We start from the raw sequence: 17,037 nt of genomic DNA on the forward strand, positions 1-17,037 counted from the left end.
ACACTTGACAAGACACAGATGCTACTCTCAAACATCATGACCAAACCACAGCAACAAACACAAAAGCCTAAGCATCCTACAGCTAGTAAACGAAGTGTGCACAGCTGTTCCAGGACCTTAGTAATCCTGGGCCATCCTGGATGGGAAGGTACTGCAAAACAAACAGAAATCTTTCTGCCTTACTGAACTTGTTTAATCTTACTGCCTTACTGTAAATCCCTTTTCAACATCCTTCCCACTGGTGAAACCTCTACTGGCATCTCTTGAGGACTGGTCCTGAAAGTACTGACACATATAAGGACCTATGGCTGTCTGCCTTCTACTGTTATCATGGTTGTAGCGGCAGCTGAGATATGAGCAACTGAGAGCAGGATCTTGAGCTCAGCTCAGGGTAATTTCTTTTTTCTTTATCACTGACATTTTATAAATGGAGCATCTTAGATTCTTGCTATGTATTTCTACTATTTACATGGACTAGTGAATTAGAAAGGACCTGAAAAATAACATAAGGGGACTGTACTGACAGCCATTGCTCTAGAAGGAACAGATGAGAATAATTTGTAGCCAAAAGGAAGAGAGGAATGAAAACTCTTGACCTTGCTTATTTATTTCATGGTCAAGTCATTTATCATAGACAAGAATGTCAACATAATTATGAAAAGGACATTTATTAAAAAAGGGAAAATCTTTAAGACTATATAAAGCTGACTCAATTTTTAAAAGAAGCTAGCATGACACACGAGGCTAAATGTCTCTGTTTCTCTGCGAGCCTCTCAGGAACCCTGGGCCAGTCGCGAGTCGGCAGACACCAGGGGGCAGCCCTGACATGGCCGACAGCGGGGAGACACTCTCTGTGTGTGCCCCGAGGGTACTGATGGCACCTGGGCTGGTGGGGAGACACTCTCTGTGCCCCGAGGGTGCTGAGGGCACCTGGGCTGGTGGGGAGACACTCTCTGTGTGTGCCCCGAGGGTACTGATGGCACCTGGGCTGGCGGGGAGACACTCTCTGTGCCCCGAGGGTACTGAGGGCACCTGGGCTGACAGCAGGGAGACACTCTCTGTGCCCCGAGGGTGCTGAGGGCACCTGGGCTGGGCGCCTGTGCAGCACAAGAGACACCAGAGACACCTAGAAGAGAAAGGGCTGACTCTGAGCAGGGGTTAATCCAAGGTTTTATTAGGATTCCAAAGCAGCTCCTGCACCTCAGAGGGCCTCCTGCCGAGAGCCCCGGGAGATGTGCCAAGGTCACATTTAAAGGGAGGTGGAAACCAAAAGTAGATAACATTTTACCAACCAATGAGTGACCCTAAGGGATGGGTACTGGGGATAGACATCTAGGACAGCGTATGGGGCAAGGCCTGGGGGGCTGACCCCTGGCCTCTGGCTAATCACTCGACGACTTGGACTGAAACTTCTGGATGGAGGGATGGGAGGCTGAGTGATTGACAGAGAGCCAGGGTGGGGGTTTGGGGATGATCTCATCCCGGGAAAGGGATAACACAGGTAAAGGGAGGGGAGTACAGTCTGGGATAAACCATTTGGGAAAAATATGGGAATACAAAACAAAACTACTTCAAAGTATTACAAAATATAAAAACTCACTACAACAGCTAAAAATCACCTTTTGTGTCTGTAACAAATACTCATGAAGAAAGAATGCATTTTACAGAAAAGCAGAGTCAACGTCCATCAGGAAGCAACAGTATGTAAAAACAAACAGCTTTTTTATAATATATAGGACACAACACAGTTAGGATTAGATCAACTTCACTAAGTAACTGTGCATGATGCTATCCCAGTCGTAAGGTTCTCTCCAAACATTACTTAGGAATACAAATTTAGAAGAAGAAAGTGATCTCTAATAAAAAGGAACTAGCAATCAGTTCTGAAGAAATAGGCTCACAAGATGATCCATGAGTAACCTCTGGGAATGAGAGCTACATGGCATCCTGTACGGAGACAATCAGTTATGAAAGGAAAGACACGTGTACGTCTTCACACGGTTTGCAAGTCATTCCCTTTCTTTGTGCAACTTGCTATAGCTAATAGATCTTATCTCTGGAAACAAATAAAGAGTCACTAGAAGACTGGATTCCACTTTCACTTTTTTTCTCAGTAAACTACAGCAGATCCACACAACGTTATAGTGACTGGTAGGTCAGGAGCTTCCACCTATCCCTGGCAAAAGATGACAATGCCACACAATCCTACCCCAAGCAAGTAACAAAGGTTCCTGCAGGTGAGCAAGTCCATTCCTGCTCAAATGGGGAAAAAGAAGAGCTGAAGACAGCCCAGTTTCTTCTCCCTACAGAACAGGCTTCTGCTACAGAACACTGAAAGCAGAGGTAGATAACTTCCCTGTCAAGTGACAGAATTGATCCTGACAAAACAAAAGTCATCCTGGAAAAGCTATTAGGAACAAGAGGCTTCTAGTTAGTTATTGACTGCATTTAATTGATTGGAAATTGTAAGAGCCTAAAAGAGAGATGTGGGACTCCAGGCGCTCTTCAAAATGCAGTTTATTCCATCCAAGACGTTACAGCAGTCCAGGGTCATGGGTGTCAGCTCCAGCTGCAGGCAGGCCTGGAGACCCTTTGGTTTTGTAACCTTTTGGTTACAACTGTAACCTCTTAGTTACAATGCATTATATACTTTTCTTTGCTGAGCATCTTAATACAGTAGAACCAACCTATACCTTAACTTTTATCTATAGCCTATCATAACTACTATAATTACCATATTCATGTTACTACTCTCCAGTCACTAAAAGTTAGTACATTACAGTTTAAGCTAGAAGGTGTTAAGCAGTTTTCTTGCAGTGGAAAATTCTGAGACCTTTTTTCTACTTGCAACATTTGCTGACTTGTTTGCCTGGGCTATCTTTCTGCTTGGTAAAAACATCTTGTTTGAGGTGGGTTTATCCTTTGCTCTAAGTCATAAAAACCCCTTCTAACTAACATACTCTTTTTGCTTCCTTGGTTATCTAGTAAAACTGGCTCAGCAATTCTTTTCTTCTATATCAAAACTTGCTTCCATATCTATTCCTTCATCAGACTCTACATTAAAAAATCTTTCTGTCAAGCATATATGTGAGACTTTCTTGTCAAACTTTCATCCTTCCCGACAGGAAGCCATTTCTTTAAAGATTTTTCTTTGGTGAAGATTACAGCATAATAGATACAATTCTATATAAATAGCATTTTTATGGAATGACCTTTTGCAGGTTATGTAGGAGGTAGCCAGTTATTTAGAAGTCAAAAATTATCCAATCTTGTAAAAGTGACTATACACAAGCTAATTTGGCAGCATTTAATTCTGCTGCCTTTACCCTCCCATAACGGAGACAAACAGCAGCAATCTGTTGGAAAGCACCTCTGTCAGGCTAGTACAGAAAAAAGGGAAAACATTCTCTTGACTGTCAGGCAGCAGCACCAGGAGACTGCACATTTCCCAAGTAGGGATACATTTCTCATGCACTTACTCCGATTTGGCAATTGCCCTTTGAATGGCAATTCTATTACACTGAACACTTTTGTGCTTCCATTTTTCTAAAATTCTAACGGTCCTTCATGTCAGAGGGAAAGGAAGCTACCATTGGAGCCAATCTCCCAGATATTTGGCACTGAAAAAGATACAAAAGGCTAAGTGACCTTAAACTGCAAAGCAATAGTGGAATGCTATTCATTTCCTTTGATTTACTTGGTATGCATAGCACAACTACAACTGGAAAAATAGGAGAAGATTATCCACAGTAGTTCTTCCCAATTGAACAGTAGAAGCTTTTTTACTAAGAAAAGCTTTTTTACTAGGAAAAGTGACAAACACACTTTCTAATAGGTTAAGGAAGGAAAGGGATTTGGGAATATATCATAATTTAATTCTCTTTATCAGCTTCCATTTTGATACTTCCAACAAAACTCTCCCACATATAAACTACCTGGGGCTGTGTGGTCTTTCACAGATTTTTGCAGAGAAAAAGCAAGATTTTCTTTACATGTTAACTGCAAAGGAGTTATTTATTGCTAGTTATACCCATAGAAAAACAGTATATATGAATGCCTGCATTTCTGATTTAATTTTAAAAAATCCCAGTCCCTAAAGCTAAAAGACTCCTTTTGATCTTATCTGAATTTATGAGGAAATTCAGTAAAAATACTGAGGATGCAGTTTTAAAGCTTTAAATGCAGCTCTGCCTTCACTCTTATTCCCAGCTTTTCCCATCTTCTGCCTGCTCCTGGCACTAGCACTCATGCAGCAGCAACAGCAAGTTATTTTTGGAAGCTGGAAATGATGAAGATTAATCTGGAAATGGTCTTCTTTGTCCCAACCAGCTGCCTGAGCTGGCTTGCCATAGGGTCCCATGATTACCAACAGTGGCTAAGGGCAGAGACACTGCAGTTGAGCCTGGAGTGGTTTCCTCTGCAGCAAAGTCCTACTGGAACTTGCTTTCCCTCTCCTTCGACCATATACTCCTAACCCAAACAGCCTCAGCATGAGCATCTGAGAAGTGGAGCAAGAAATCACTGCTGTGACTGGAACAGACTCCCTCACTCTGCCCAGGTAGTCTGCAGTCAGCTGCAGTTCTTGTAGCTGCCATAGCCACTTGAATGCATACAAATGAAGCAAAAGCATTTCTCTGGCAAAAGCAGAAATTTCACATCTCTTAGTGACAATCTGATTCCAGAAAGGTTCTTACCTTTTAACATTTTGATAAAGAATGAGGTGGCGGCAAACAACTTTCTCTGGAAGTTAAAGAAGTCACAGTGTGACCAAAGTGAACTGGGTCCCCACTAGAAAGGCTTATTGAACTTATTTTCACTTTATTTGATACTGCTCCTGATAGCAGACTCCACTGTGTACACTCCACTAAACTTTTATATTTTATAGACTTTGTTACTACACGTCATCTGTTTCCTAAGTGTACTCCTACAAAATGCCATAAAATCCTGCTTAATTACTTGTGTTACATTTCTTCTATGCGAACACAACACCTTTACTAAGGTGATGCTAGCAGCCCCAAGTTTTCCTTGCCTTTTATAGTCAGATTCCAGGAGACAATGATCCGCTGTCACTACCATGTACAGTTAAACCTCCCTGATACATGTTCTGCGTGTACTCTTCCTCCATGTGTCAGTGCTAATATTTGATCCTTGACAAAATCCTTGACAAAAACTGGGAAGCTAAAATACCAGAAAAATCCCACCCTGCTTCTGCACCAAACAAACCCCAAACATACCTGCCCCACCGGTTCAGCTGCCCAAGGAACAGAGACTTGGCGCAAGGGAAAACTTTTGGCAGCAACTTTTACCTCAAATCATACTCCTGGAACCAAAGCTAATCCAACTATGAAAAAAAGAGTCACTGGAATTTGGCCTTCATTTTTTCTGAAGTTCATGTAGTCTAGTTTCCAAGCACAATATGCTGCTTAAGCAAAAGCATAATTTAAGAACAAATCATTGTAATTTAAGATGTTTATAGTTGTAGGAGAAGTAGAAAAACTTTAATTTCCTTAGTCATAAATGTAGCAGCAGAGAGCAATCAATCACAAAACCAATGGTGCCAAAAGATTCAGACTTTTTATAAGGTTCCTAAATAGTATCTTTAAAAACAGAACAATAAATACTTTATGCAGTGAGTCTGAAAAACACACACACTTCCTTTTGACTCAGTGGACACACTGCATCACTAATTCATTAATATTTTTCAAAAGCCACATAATTAGAAAAAAAAGTTAGTACATAAAATCATAAAGGTGACCCATAATATCAATTGTCTTTAAATATTACTGACAGTACAGATGGAAGGCAAAGATGGATTCAGGGACAGGTATCATGACAAGGAGAAATACTGTTTCTGGGAAAGTCTGAGATAAAATGGGCAAAATACTTCAGAACAAAAAGCAACAGAAATCAAAAGTTGTCAATTCCAAAGCAAAGTTTACCAGGTAAAGTTAAAAGCCTGAAGTCAACTGAAATTCAAAGGAGATCATCACAGCAGTTGAAAGTTATGGGACATTTCCCCAGAATACCAGCTTAAAGTTCTTCCAACAGTGCATCTCGAATTTACCCTGTACTGTATATATAAAGTCTCTTTCTTTTGTTGGTGAAATATGCAGTTCCCTTCTCAAACTTCTATTAAATTTTCTGAAGATAGCTCAAAGTCTTTTATAGCTAGAACTTTGGAATGAACTTACTGCAAGAACATGGCAAGTTATATGCTCCTGTCCCCACCCCAATAAACTATCTAAGCCTGAAGATTAATTCAAGCTCTAGGGTCACTAGATTTTATACTAAAGTCACACAGAGGATAAATTCATGCAAACATGGTGCACAGTGATAGGTAATTTTTCTTCTATGTATCAATAGACACATAGATACATCTTATGTAAGATGGTTGCTCATTTGAAAAAAGTGCATAGAATGTTAAGTGAAAATTGAGCAGCTAGAGGCTCACAAGGCTCACAATGAATTTCAAGTAATGTTCTTTAGTATGAAAGACATGCAGCTCACTCTGCAACAGAAAGCTCCCTTCACGCGCAAAACAATTACAGCTATGACTTAACAACGCTAAAATTACATGTCTGCAGATAACAAGGCCCCATGCTCTCATTTGTCTCCCTAATCTTCCATATAGTCTGTGCATTTTACATCTGCAGACCCCTCTTCTCCCATCCCACCACTGATTTTTGTCCACATTAATTTGAGATTTACTGTAAAAACAAAGTAAAGCAAAACAACTCTAAAGTGACACATGGCAAAGCTATCCAGAGCAAATTCAATAACATGTTTAATGTGAAGAAGCTATTCTTAAATGAAGTTCTACTTTAAAGGTCTACTAACACACCACAGTATCCTGTTCTGCTTTGCAGAACATAGCTACATTTTAGCCTGAGCCATACTTTTGTCTGTTGTGGCTTTTACTTGAAGTTACTGTAGTGACATACAAGGTCAGTTCACATACATGCATTATTTAATGAAAGTTAGAACTTATGTCATGTTAAAAATTTGTCAGAATTAGTTAAGCTCACCTCTTTATCCATACTCTCTAAATCCTCTTTACATAGCGTGTACAGGGGCATTGTTTCAGACATACTTGGCTGGCGTTTCCTCTTAGATGGACCAGGCTGTTCTTCACTTTCACTTGCTGGTAGGTCATCTTCTTCGAAGATCTGCTGTTGATGTGGCTGAACAACTCTGAAAAAATTGAGGGTTATCACATAAGATAGATTTACTTGGTTCAGAGCTACAAATAAAATCCTATAAACAATTTTTGACTGCTATGTATCTACAATTTCACTTAATAAAGCTCTGCATTCATCAACAGGTCAGTCAAGTCTCCTGATTAATTTCAGTCTGACAGCTAAAGCTTTCATTTTACCTTTGAGAAGGTACTCACTGTGTTGCCTTTGCATTTTTCCTTTACATAACCACCAAACCTTCCTTGTTGCCAAGGGTTCCAGTAGTTGCAGATGCATTGCCCTTAAAATACATGAATATTTCTGCACAAGTGGAGTTTCTCCACCACTTGACAAATTTATTATTACAAAAGCAATGCTGACATTCTAATGCATTTTTCCTGATTTATGCTAGGCTTTTAAATTTGAGTCTCTAAGTATACCCTTCTATTTCTCAACCTTACAGACGAGTTCTGCATGTAGAAAGCACTTCTGCAGTGTCAGTCTTCAGACATTTCCCACATGCTAAGCCTGGATAAGATGCAAAACAGCCAATATTTCTTTTTGGCTAGTGTATTGAAATATGGTAGCTTTTTCTTTTAGTCTGTATTTTATTACATTGTTAATTACTGTACTTAATTCAAACAAAAAGGAATATCAAAATCTTCATTAAGATGAATAATCACATCTTCATGGGAATTGCTTTATGATAGTAATAACAAGATAGACTACATGTACAACAACAGCAGGAGGAGACTTCTACCTTCCTTGGGTAAATTTTTCTGTGACTATTACTTTAAATGCTAAAGACTTCTAGAAGCTAAATTTACTATACAATACAGATTAACTTCCAGTGCTGGTCTGACATATTAGCCTCCTGGAACAAATTACAGCAGCTCAGCACCACCCAGAATCCAATTCAAAGGTCATATAGCTCATGGGTCACAAGATATTTATGTTAGCCATAAGACTGTGTATTTGGAGAATGACTACCAAAAGCAAGTATAAAAGCAACTGTATTTGAAATCACAGTTTCAAGATGCAACTACCAGTTGAGAGACCATCAATCTGTTTTTGAGAATGACTGTGACTGAAAAAAAGTACAGTGTAGTCTCTGCAGACAAGAGTTTTTATGCAGAATGGCTAATTCTCATCAAGCCAGGATTTACGAATCAGTTGAAGACCAACAGTCCCCCATAAAAAAAGCCATTATTAACTTACACAAATCCAGTCAACCATAGGTAAGGTCCTACAAAATTATTTCTCCTTTGGTAAACTTGACAACTTCTTAAGAAGGTTATCTAAATGTCAAGGGGTTTTTTTCCTCAGTACTTAAATTCCAGAATGTATGAAATCTGAAAGCCATACAAAGCTGTCAATTTTGCTCATTTTGACAGCTCATATTTTGGAAACGCACATCTCTCTTCTCAGGTGCCATGGACAGGTGCAGGAAATTTTGAAATCTTGTTTTGAATGGGAGGTTGTGAGGGAAAAGACCTGAGCCACTGCCATGCTACCCAGCCAGACCTGCACTATCTGTTGCAGAAGACCCCCAGCAGCACACACAATTCAGCAGCACAGTAGACATGTGTCCCTTTGTAGTCTCTTATTCCTGTACAGTGGAATTTCTTGTGAAGCTTAAACAATTTGGATGCTGCGAAAATGAACTAAGCAAACTGGTTTTTTTGCTAGAGTTTCTCACTACTGCTACCAGTTTTTGGGTTGTGTGTTTTTTTTCTCCCCTCTACTATGTTTTCTATTTTAAAGATTACCGTTTTCTTTTGCTATTAAATTGCTCTTAGATGGCAATTTTCATAGGTAGATGACAAAGATAATATGGCATTCTACTATATTTTCCAAAAGTTTCTTTTAAAGTATGATTTCTCCTTGCCTTTTTATTATATAACCTAGGCAGAAAAGGTGGTGATGCCATTCACATTCTTAGCAAATCAGAGAATGGCCCAAACAAAAGCTACAGGCATCTTACACAACTCTAATAAAAATATGACAAGCTTGACCATTCCAAGAATTGCAGAGAAGTTATATGCAGCATGACAGCCAAGCAGATTTTCTTAGACTAGAAATAAATCTAAATAAATCTAGCATATTTTTAAGAACACATTGTCATATGGTTGATGAGAACTTCTCCTTTTGTAGAATAGTATGAGATCATACTTGACTACATTACACACAAATATTAGCTGTAAAATAATTGCATTAATAGCTTCTAAAGGCTTCTCTCGTATGCTTTTCCCAGTATTTTCCCACTGCTACTAGATAAGAAACACTGGGCCCTCTCATGAAAGCATTTCAAAAGCAATGTGAAATAAAGTCTTCTTAAAGGTTTTTAAGACATTTTTATTTTGTCAAAACCAGTTTTTTAGGCTTTTACATTTTCAGCTGCCTTTAAGTTGAATAAGAACTAATGACATGAAAAAGCAAGAATTTACATTTATTTCTAATTAAATGTAACTAATAAATACTTTTTAAAAAATAACACCATCTTCAACTCTGCAGAGGTTCATTGGTGCTTGACAGTCTTACATGCACAAGGACATATATGCAGGGTGGGGCCAACATTTGTGGAAGCAACAAGCACCTTCTGTGACACATTAGGGTAAAAGCTAAAATAACATTATCATCACAGAAGTGTTAAAATATTTAAATTTCAGTCACATGTTCAAGTTGGCACTTCATATTTTTGCTATCATAATAACATTGATAACATTAAGTAGGAAAAATAGTAATTATTTTTATAATAATGTACATATAAAATCAGACAAAAATGTTGTAAGTGAAAGTAATTTATACAAATCTTCAACTATGGCTTAAGCCACCAACATCTGCTTGACACACCTCTTCAAACCAAGCATTCAGTGCATTTTAGCATTATTTTAAACCAGGGTACCACTTTTAACTTCTCACATGTAAATGACACCCATATTTTAAGCCTTGCCTCATCTGTTAGCATATTACTAGTGTTCACTAAAATGCAACTTGCAGTATAACTTTTTCTTTATTCTAGTCCAAGCTGCCATTAGCTTTTACATTACTTTGAACAACACTACATTACATGTCTCATGATCCATTACAACTTTAGTGTTTACTGCAGTGTTTGCAGAATACTGTTTCTGTATGAAAATGCAAATCGTTGAGATACATAAGGCATGTCAAAGTTCTGACATGTAGATTATTTTTAGAGAGGAATCCTTCCTGTTCTCAGACAAAGAAGAGCTAGTGGCCACCAGCAGCCCCTGAGCAGCATTGCATTCCCTTTCCTTCTAGTACAACTGCGAACGTTTTTCACTCTTCCGCACGGGCTGCAACAGCCATGATAAAGAAGCAGCTGCTCAAGCCTCAGAGCTGAGTGCAATGGCAAGACCTGTTGCTTGAAATGTTAACTGCCTTAACTGAACCACCTGTAACTCACTGGTGACAGTTTTGCTGCAAATTGCATGTATAAATTTCAACTAATTGTATCCAATTTTAAATTATGTTTCAAGTTGAATCCCAGAAAGAAACTAAAATGTTGAAACCCAAGACAGAGAGAACTGAAACTGATCTTATGAAATGGTCTTCAGATAACTTGAAGCCCTTTGCAATAATCTGCCCTGCAAGGAAGAGGCTCTCTCCTAAGCACAAGGAGGTCTATTCTTAGTCTAAGACACCAAGAACCATTGCTATGCCATGTGCAGCTACCACGTCCCCAAGGGCTTCCACTCACAGCAGTGCAATTCTGTTTCCCACTATCTGAAATTCAGAATCAGATGAAGATTTGAGAAACTATCAAAGAAAATTATTGGAGGCTTTGACTACACTCACCCACAACAGGAAAAGTTGGGAGTGCCAACAACTTTAACTCTTTTTAAAAATCAATGGCTTAGTTACAAATATTTCCCTCTTTCTGTAGAATGTGAACAAGGGAGCACATTAAGTCCGTCAGGACAAAAAAAAATAGTCCTCTACCAATAAATTGCTGCACTAATGTAGTTTTTTCTTAAGACAAGTATTATACCCAATTTTAAAGCAGATGTGAAGCTTTTCTAAAAAGCTATCACTGACATATGCATTAAGATAAAGCTCACAGTACTGCCTCAGCTCTTCCTCAGTCAGACACAGCAGAGCTGCTTCTATTCAGCTTTTTGTTACTTCTTCACAGCCTTCCTGCTCTGTCTGCACTGTGGTATTTACACAGCCTTTCTTTTCTCCTACACTTTGCCAAAACACTCCTCAGGATCTGAAGAAGATAAAACTGCCCTGAGGAACAGAGATGTATACCAATTAAGAGATTAGGGTTTACAGGTCACCAACTTCACCACTAGAACAAAATCAACAGGAAATGTGAATGAAAATAATTTTTCTTAGCAAAGACCTTATGCTTATCCCTTTTCTTACAGCTGCTTAGTTGTGGGGTAAAAGTTGCAGCACAGAGTAATTGGATTCACAGTCAGATTAAAACATCTCAATTCTGAGCACTGACAGTCACAAAAACCCCCCACCGAACTGAAATAGAAGACAGGAATAGAAAGGACAGACTCACTCTGCCTGCAAAACCTGTCAGAAGCCCTAAGAAACTCAACTAAGAGGACACCTAAAATATATTTCTTCCTTTTCAGTATGATACACAAGTGAAGAAGCACCTCAGCATTATGGAAAATAGGCTTAGGTGTGGACAAACTCTTCATCAAGTTGTTGACAAAGGTAGGGAAACCATTAAAACCTATTCTTTTGAAAGCATTCCATGATGTATTAATATCAACCTAACCCATCATAGTGAAGCACCTTACAAGTGTCATGACAATTACATACAGGTAAAACCTTCCCAGCTCTATTTCTAGAAGAATTCCTTTCAACAATAGCTGACCAAAAAACTAAAAAACTTTTTATAGCTCCTCTCTGGATACATGCTGTGTCAATTATTTAAAGATTCTAATGCTCATTTACCATGTCACAGTAAACAAAAACAGACTTTGACAGACACAGTTAAAAAGGAACTGAAAACAGCACATCTTCACAAACAAGAGAGACTCAAAAAACCGGTGCTGAAAACAAGAGGAAAGCTGAATTAAGAAAAAGCCTACAAACAGCTAACAGAAAAAGACTACAAAATGATAACACTTTACAAAGAAAAGCTTTGCCTTTAATTGGATACATCTTTACTAGTGGAATGAACAAGCCTTGCTGAGCTTGTTAGAATTCCAGAAAGTCAGATCTTTCATTTAGATAATTGGGGATAAATTCTAGATATTTCACACATCCTTAAGAGACAAGGGGTGGTTTGGCATCTTAACACAAATTTTGACAAAATTCAGATCGATACTAGCCTCCGTACTTCAAAAAGCAGACTGCCTCTTCCTCCTCCACAATTAAGAGTCTTGACTTAGTGGTCTAAGGATTAGTAACAAGCACTCAGCCATATGGCCTTATTTCACAATGCTCAGTCAGTTACACACCTCTTCCATTGCTTCTGATACTCCTCAAAAACAAAGTTAATGACCCATTTGAAGGAATTAGGTGAAAAGAAAAATTTTATAAACAAGAATGAAATGCCATCAGGTATATTTTATTAACGAAAAAACAATCCAGTATTCCAAGACCCTTTAAGAAACATCAAGCTGCCTCACTTCAGCAATCAGTTACTGTAACATTATTTAGACTACACAAACTACACACTGAATTTATTTGGTTTGAGGTTTCCAGTTCCACTTCAGTGAGGCACAGAAAGCATCTGGAATTGTAGCATTCTGACTTCAGCTGATTATTTCCTTTTGCTTACTTTCTTGGCTTTTTAGAAAGCAAACAAAGTAAAGCAAAAATATCAATTTAATCAAATGAAAGGATAATGAGAGTAAGACTTACTACAGAATCTAAAAATGTAGACAATGTGACTGTTAGCTATGCTTTAGGTACCTGAAGGATGAGTGTTCACCGTGGACTGGCAAAGTGATGGGAGGAGCTGGAGACTGGATATACACTGACTGCCCAGATGTCTGTGTGCCTTTCCTGATCAGCTTTCCAGTGTTAGGATCATAAATTCGAACTTCAGGACCAGGTTGAGACTTTGGATGGATGGGCGTTGGGTGAAACAATGCAGTCTGAAATGTGCTGGGTGTATCTGGAAACGTGGCAGGGCTATTTTCTCTGTTAGATGGAGTTCAGAAAAAAAATTGCATTAGAAATTTAAATGAGCTATCTAACCAGAACATAAAAACAAGGATTCTCTTTTCTTCTAAAGCAGAAGAGGGAAATGGTTTGGAAAATCTCTAAAGAAACATTTCTTCTCCTCCACCTCATCAAAGTCCCACTGAATTTAAAACCGAAAACTGCACATACAAGATAATGCCATGTTTAAATTACTAAAATATTAATAAGTATGCCTTAGAAATTGTCTAAACACAAAGTTACTAAAATTATTTCCAGGTAGTAACAGCACAATTAGCAAAGCATGATAATCAGCATATATGTAACAAAGAGAACAGCAGACTATTGTATCAATCTTTCTATTTGGTCTCCAAATTTGCTCTGAGAGAAAATAAACACGTAGTATTAACTTGCAAGTCAACCTAACTAACTTTTAAAAATACTAAACTGCCTATGATCACCCTGCTGCATTTTAAAAACATAACTTCAGAAGTGTCAGCAGAAACATTCAGAGACCAGTCTGCAGGAATCACCATACTATGCAATTGTGATGAAGTACCACCAAAAAACAAAAGCAAGCAAATTGAAAAATTTAAAAAAATCATCAACTAAAACAGCATGTTATGCTCCATGAAAGCAATGCTATGTTAAAAAAAGATTCAATTAATTTGTAACAACTACTAGAAGTGACACAAAACTGGAGTTTTTACCAGATGCTTCTATGGATGTTTCTGAAGTAGTCTTGTAGCAATAACACAGTAAACCAATTCCAAGTTTACCTATTCTTTTCTTGCTATCTTAAGTTCATTTTACATGCAATTGTTTTCTCAGGCTTCTCCCCTCCCCTAGTTTCTATGTGCTTTGGACCTGTAATCACTATTTCAAGCAGCTTCATTAAAGAGAAAATCTTTCCCAAAGCAGTTGCATATATTGGGTTAAAGTAAAGGTATTTGCATTAAGATAGATATCTTACTGACTGAAGCTTGTGTGGGGGTAAGTATGAAGTTAAAAGGTATTGTATTTGAAAATACAGAAGTAGGAAAAATTATGTTTCAGTAAAATGGAAGAGTAATTTAATAGAGGGAGGAAGACTAACATTCATCTAGACATCAAAAAAAACATTCACAAGTGACTGTCCAGGTTTCTACTGCAAACATAGCAGTGTCAAATTAAGCATCTCGTGCAAACATTCCAAAGTTTGATTTAAAACTATCAGATACTACTTTTTAAATACTAAGTATCCTAGTCAAGCCATAAGCAGGCTACATATTTTTTCCCAACTTATAGGGATCCTGTGTCTCAACCTATCGCTGCATTTGATAAATGCCCTAACTTCCATACGTTTTTTCTTTTGGTGTCTTCAAAGCCTAACACACCCATGTTCTGCCCTCATCAGGGCATCTTGTAAGTAGAAAGTAAATCCCTAGCATAGTCAATCACACCAGTATCAGTTTAATACAGAAATCCCATTATGCTGTGCTCTTTCCTGTCTAAACATGGAAAGGAAGATCCTCTGATATGCTTGCAAGATGTGGGTCTATCCAAACAGATAAGTCAAGAAGCAGAAGCTGGCTTGACAGTACCTTGTCATGAGTTACTTTAGCCATGCTACTTTCATGCAGGGGACTCTTATTGTCTAACTTCCTCTTTATTAATAATGTTTTTTGCTCCCTCTTCTATTTACTGTCACCCCATAGTGAATTTTTACCTTTTCTCTTTCAGCACTTTCTTATCATCCCAAAATCGCCTCTCACTAGTTCCTTTCTTCCAGTTTTTGCTCCTGTCTTCACACCTTCTAATTTTTCTTAGAATTTTCTATAGTATTTTCCTGTTTCTCTCTTTCCCATCACTACCAAATTTCACCAAAAATGCCATACTTTACTAGTTCCTCATGTAGTCAAAGTATGTACGTTTTTTGGCAGCATAAATGATCCCGTGCTTTGGTGGCACTCTCTCCATAACGCTCCATCGGCTTATGGATGAACTGAAAAGGACAACTTCTCCAAATTAAAAGAGCTAACAACAGTAACTGCTAAAGAAAGTAATGTTACCACAAGCTCTCTCCTGACTGTGCTAGTTACTGAACTGCCTCCTGATCCCTCAGTCTTCAGTTTTAAACAAAAGAGAAATGGACAAAACCAGGGAGGTCTTCCATAAAATCCATAAGCATCTGAACTTGTCAGAAACCAATTTATTAAGAAATCAGAATAACCTGTTTTCATGGCCCCTATTCCCTGAAGGAATAGTACTTACCTGTGTGTTTTGATGTAGTCATCCTTTAAGGGAAAGAGCTGTTCCTCAACCTTGTCCCAGCGCTCCAGACAGCTCCACAGCCAATCAGGGTTTACAACATGGAGATCCTTGCAGTCCTGAGCTTGCCGTACTTTCTCTGTGCCTATTACAGAGTCAAACACAACATAACAGTGTTCCCAGAAACACAGAAGATAAACCAGTGTAGAGTTAAAACTAAGAACATTTTGTCATCAATTGTACAGAAAAGAAAAAGCACCACTCCTCCCCAGTCCAACAAAACAATCACAGCTAATAAAAGTGAGAATCAGAGTAAGATGCAGTACCTCAGACTCAAGCTGGATGAAGGTAACTTTCTGAAGAACTGGCACCATGGAAGTAGCCCACTAAGATTTATACAGAAAATCTCTGCATCTTCTCTGCATGTTAGCCCAACAAACAACACAAGTGCACTTTTGTATAACATCTCCTTCACTTGTATTTATTTGTTAGCAGTCCAAGAAGAAGCAGCTTTTCAATGCTGTTGAATCCTGACTAACTTTTTTACACATGGCCCTCTGTTCATACAGCACACTACCTTTTGGCTGTCACCCAACCAACCTCTATCTACCAGAGATGGACGCAAAGCAGATAGAATTCCTTTGTGCTGAAACAGGAGCAAAGAATGTGAAGCTAAACACCACAGGCTAGCATGCAGTCCAGGTGAAACCATCAACAGTGCAGCTTGCAAGTAACAGGTGATCTCAAATTGTACTCTCTGGGGATGCCAAAACAAGAGAGAAACTAAGTGAAGTTGTTATAAATCTGCCAAAAAGCAGCAAAATCAGCACTGTGGTTTAATGCCAGCCACTTGTTGACTCCTCCAACCACAACAGTGGGATGGGGAGGAGAATCAGGGAAAAAACACTAGTGAGCTAACAACAGCTAATGAAACAAAGTAAAATATAATAATACTAATAATATGAGCCCTTGTCTGTTTTCACACACACACGAGAACAATGAAGCAATGAAGCCTTCAGAAAAGAAAATTAAAATCAAGCTTCAGAACAATTCTGACAAGCAAGCAAGAACAGTAAATTAATTTGATGTTTTCATCACAGTTCCCTGGAGTTTCATCTTCATGATTGTCATTTAACAGTATGATTTTACTTGTTTCAATTTACATGAAAATCTTGAAGTGCCCATGCTTCTTCACATAATTTGAAGATGAGACAAAGCAGCTAATCTCAAATATTTCATACCCTTTGTACAACCTCAATTGCAATCCACTGGGATAGACAGATGAACTGAAATGCATTTGAGGATTGACCTAACTAGTTGGTTAGACAGCTCAGTTTAAGACATCTATAAGATTAAACAACTAAACATAAAGGGCAGGAGATAATTGTCCTTTATGAAACTCCTGAAAGCCTCTGTTTCCCTACCTTTTGTACCCCAGACCCAATGGAATACAGGAGTAGGGCTACATTTTTCT

At 38.4% G+C, this 17,037-nt stretch overlaps 1 protein-coding gene across 2 annotated transcripts in view; it reads right to left on the reverse strand.

Annotated features, from left to right (window-relative positions):
- CTDP1 (CTD phosphatase subunit 1) overlaps positions 1–17,037 on the reverse strand; it is a 100,595-nt gene that overhangs the window by 47,780 nt on the left and 35,778 nt on the right. Inside the window, exons 9-11 of one of the 2 annotated variants that reach the window (XM_071450610.1) lie at positions 15,567–15,708; positions 13,083–13,313; positions 7,026–7,191 (exon numbers count right to left, since the gene is read on the reverse strand). In XM_071450610.1, the coding sequence (XP_071306711.1) occupies positions 7,026–7,191; positions 13,083–13,313; positions 15,567–15,708 (539 nt within the window). The remainder of the gene's footprint in view (positions 1–7,025; positions 7,192–13,082; positions 13,314–15,566; positions 15,709–17,037) is intronic. The other variant, XM_071450618.1, reaches the window with a different exon arrangement.

The sequence above is a fragment of the Agelaius tricolor genome, unplaced genomic scaffold (genome assembly GCF_023055355.1).
Source record: "Agelaius tricolor isolate 1412-34295 unplaced genomic scaffold, bAgeTri1.0.p SCAF_2, whole genome shotgun sequence".
Lineage (NCBI taxonomy): Eukaryota > Metazoa > Chordata > Aves > Passeriformes > Icteridae > Agelaius > Agelaius tricolor.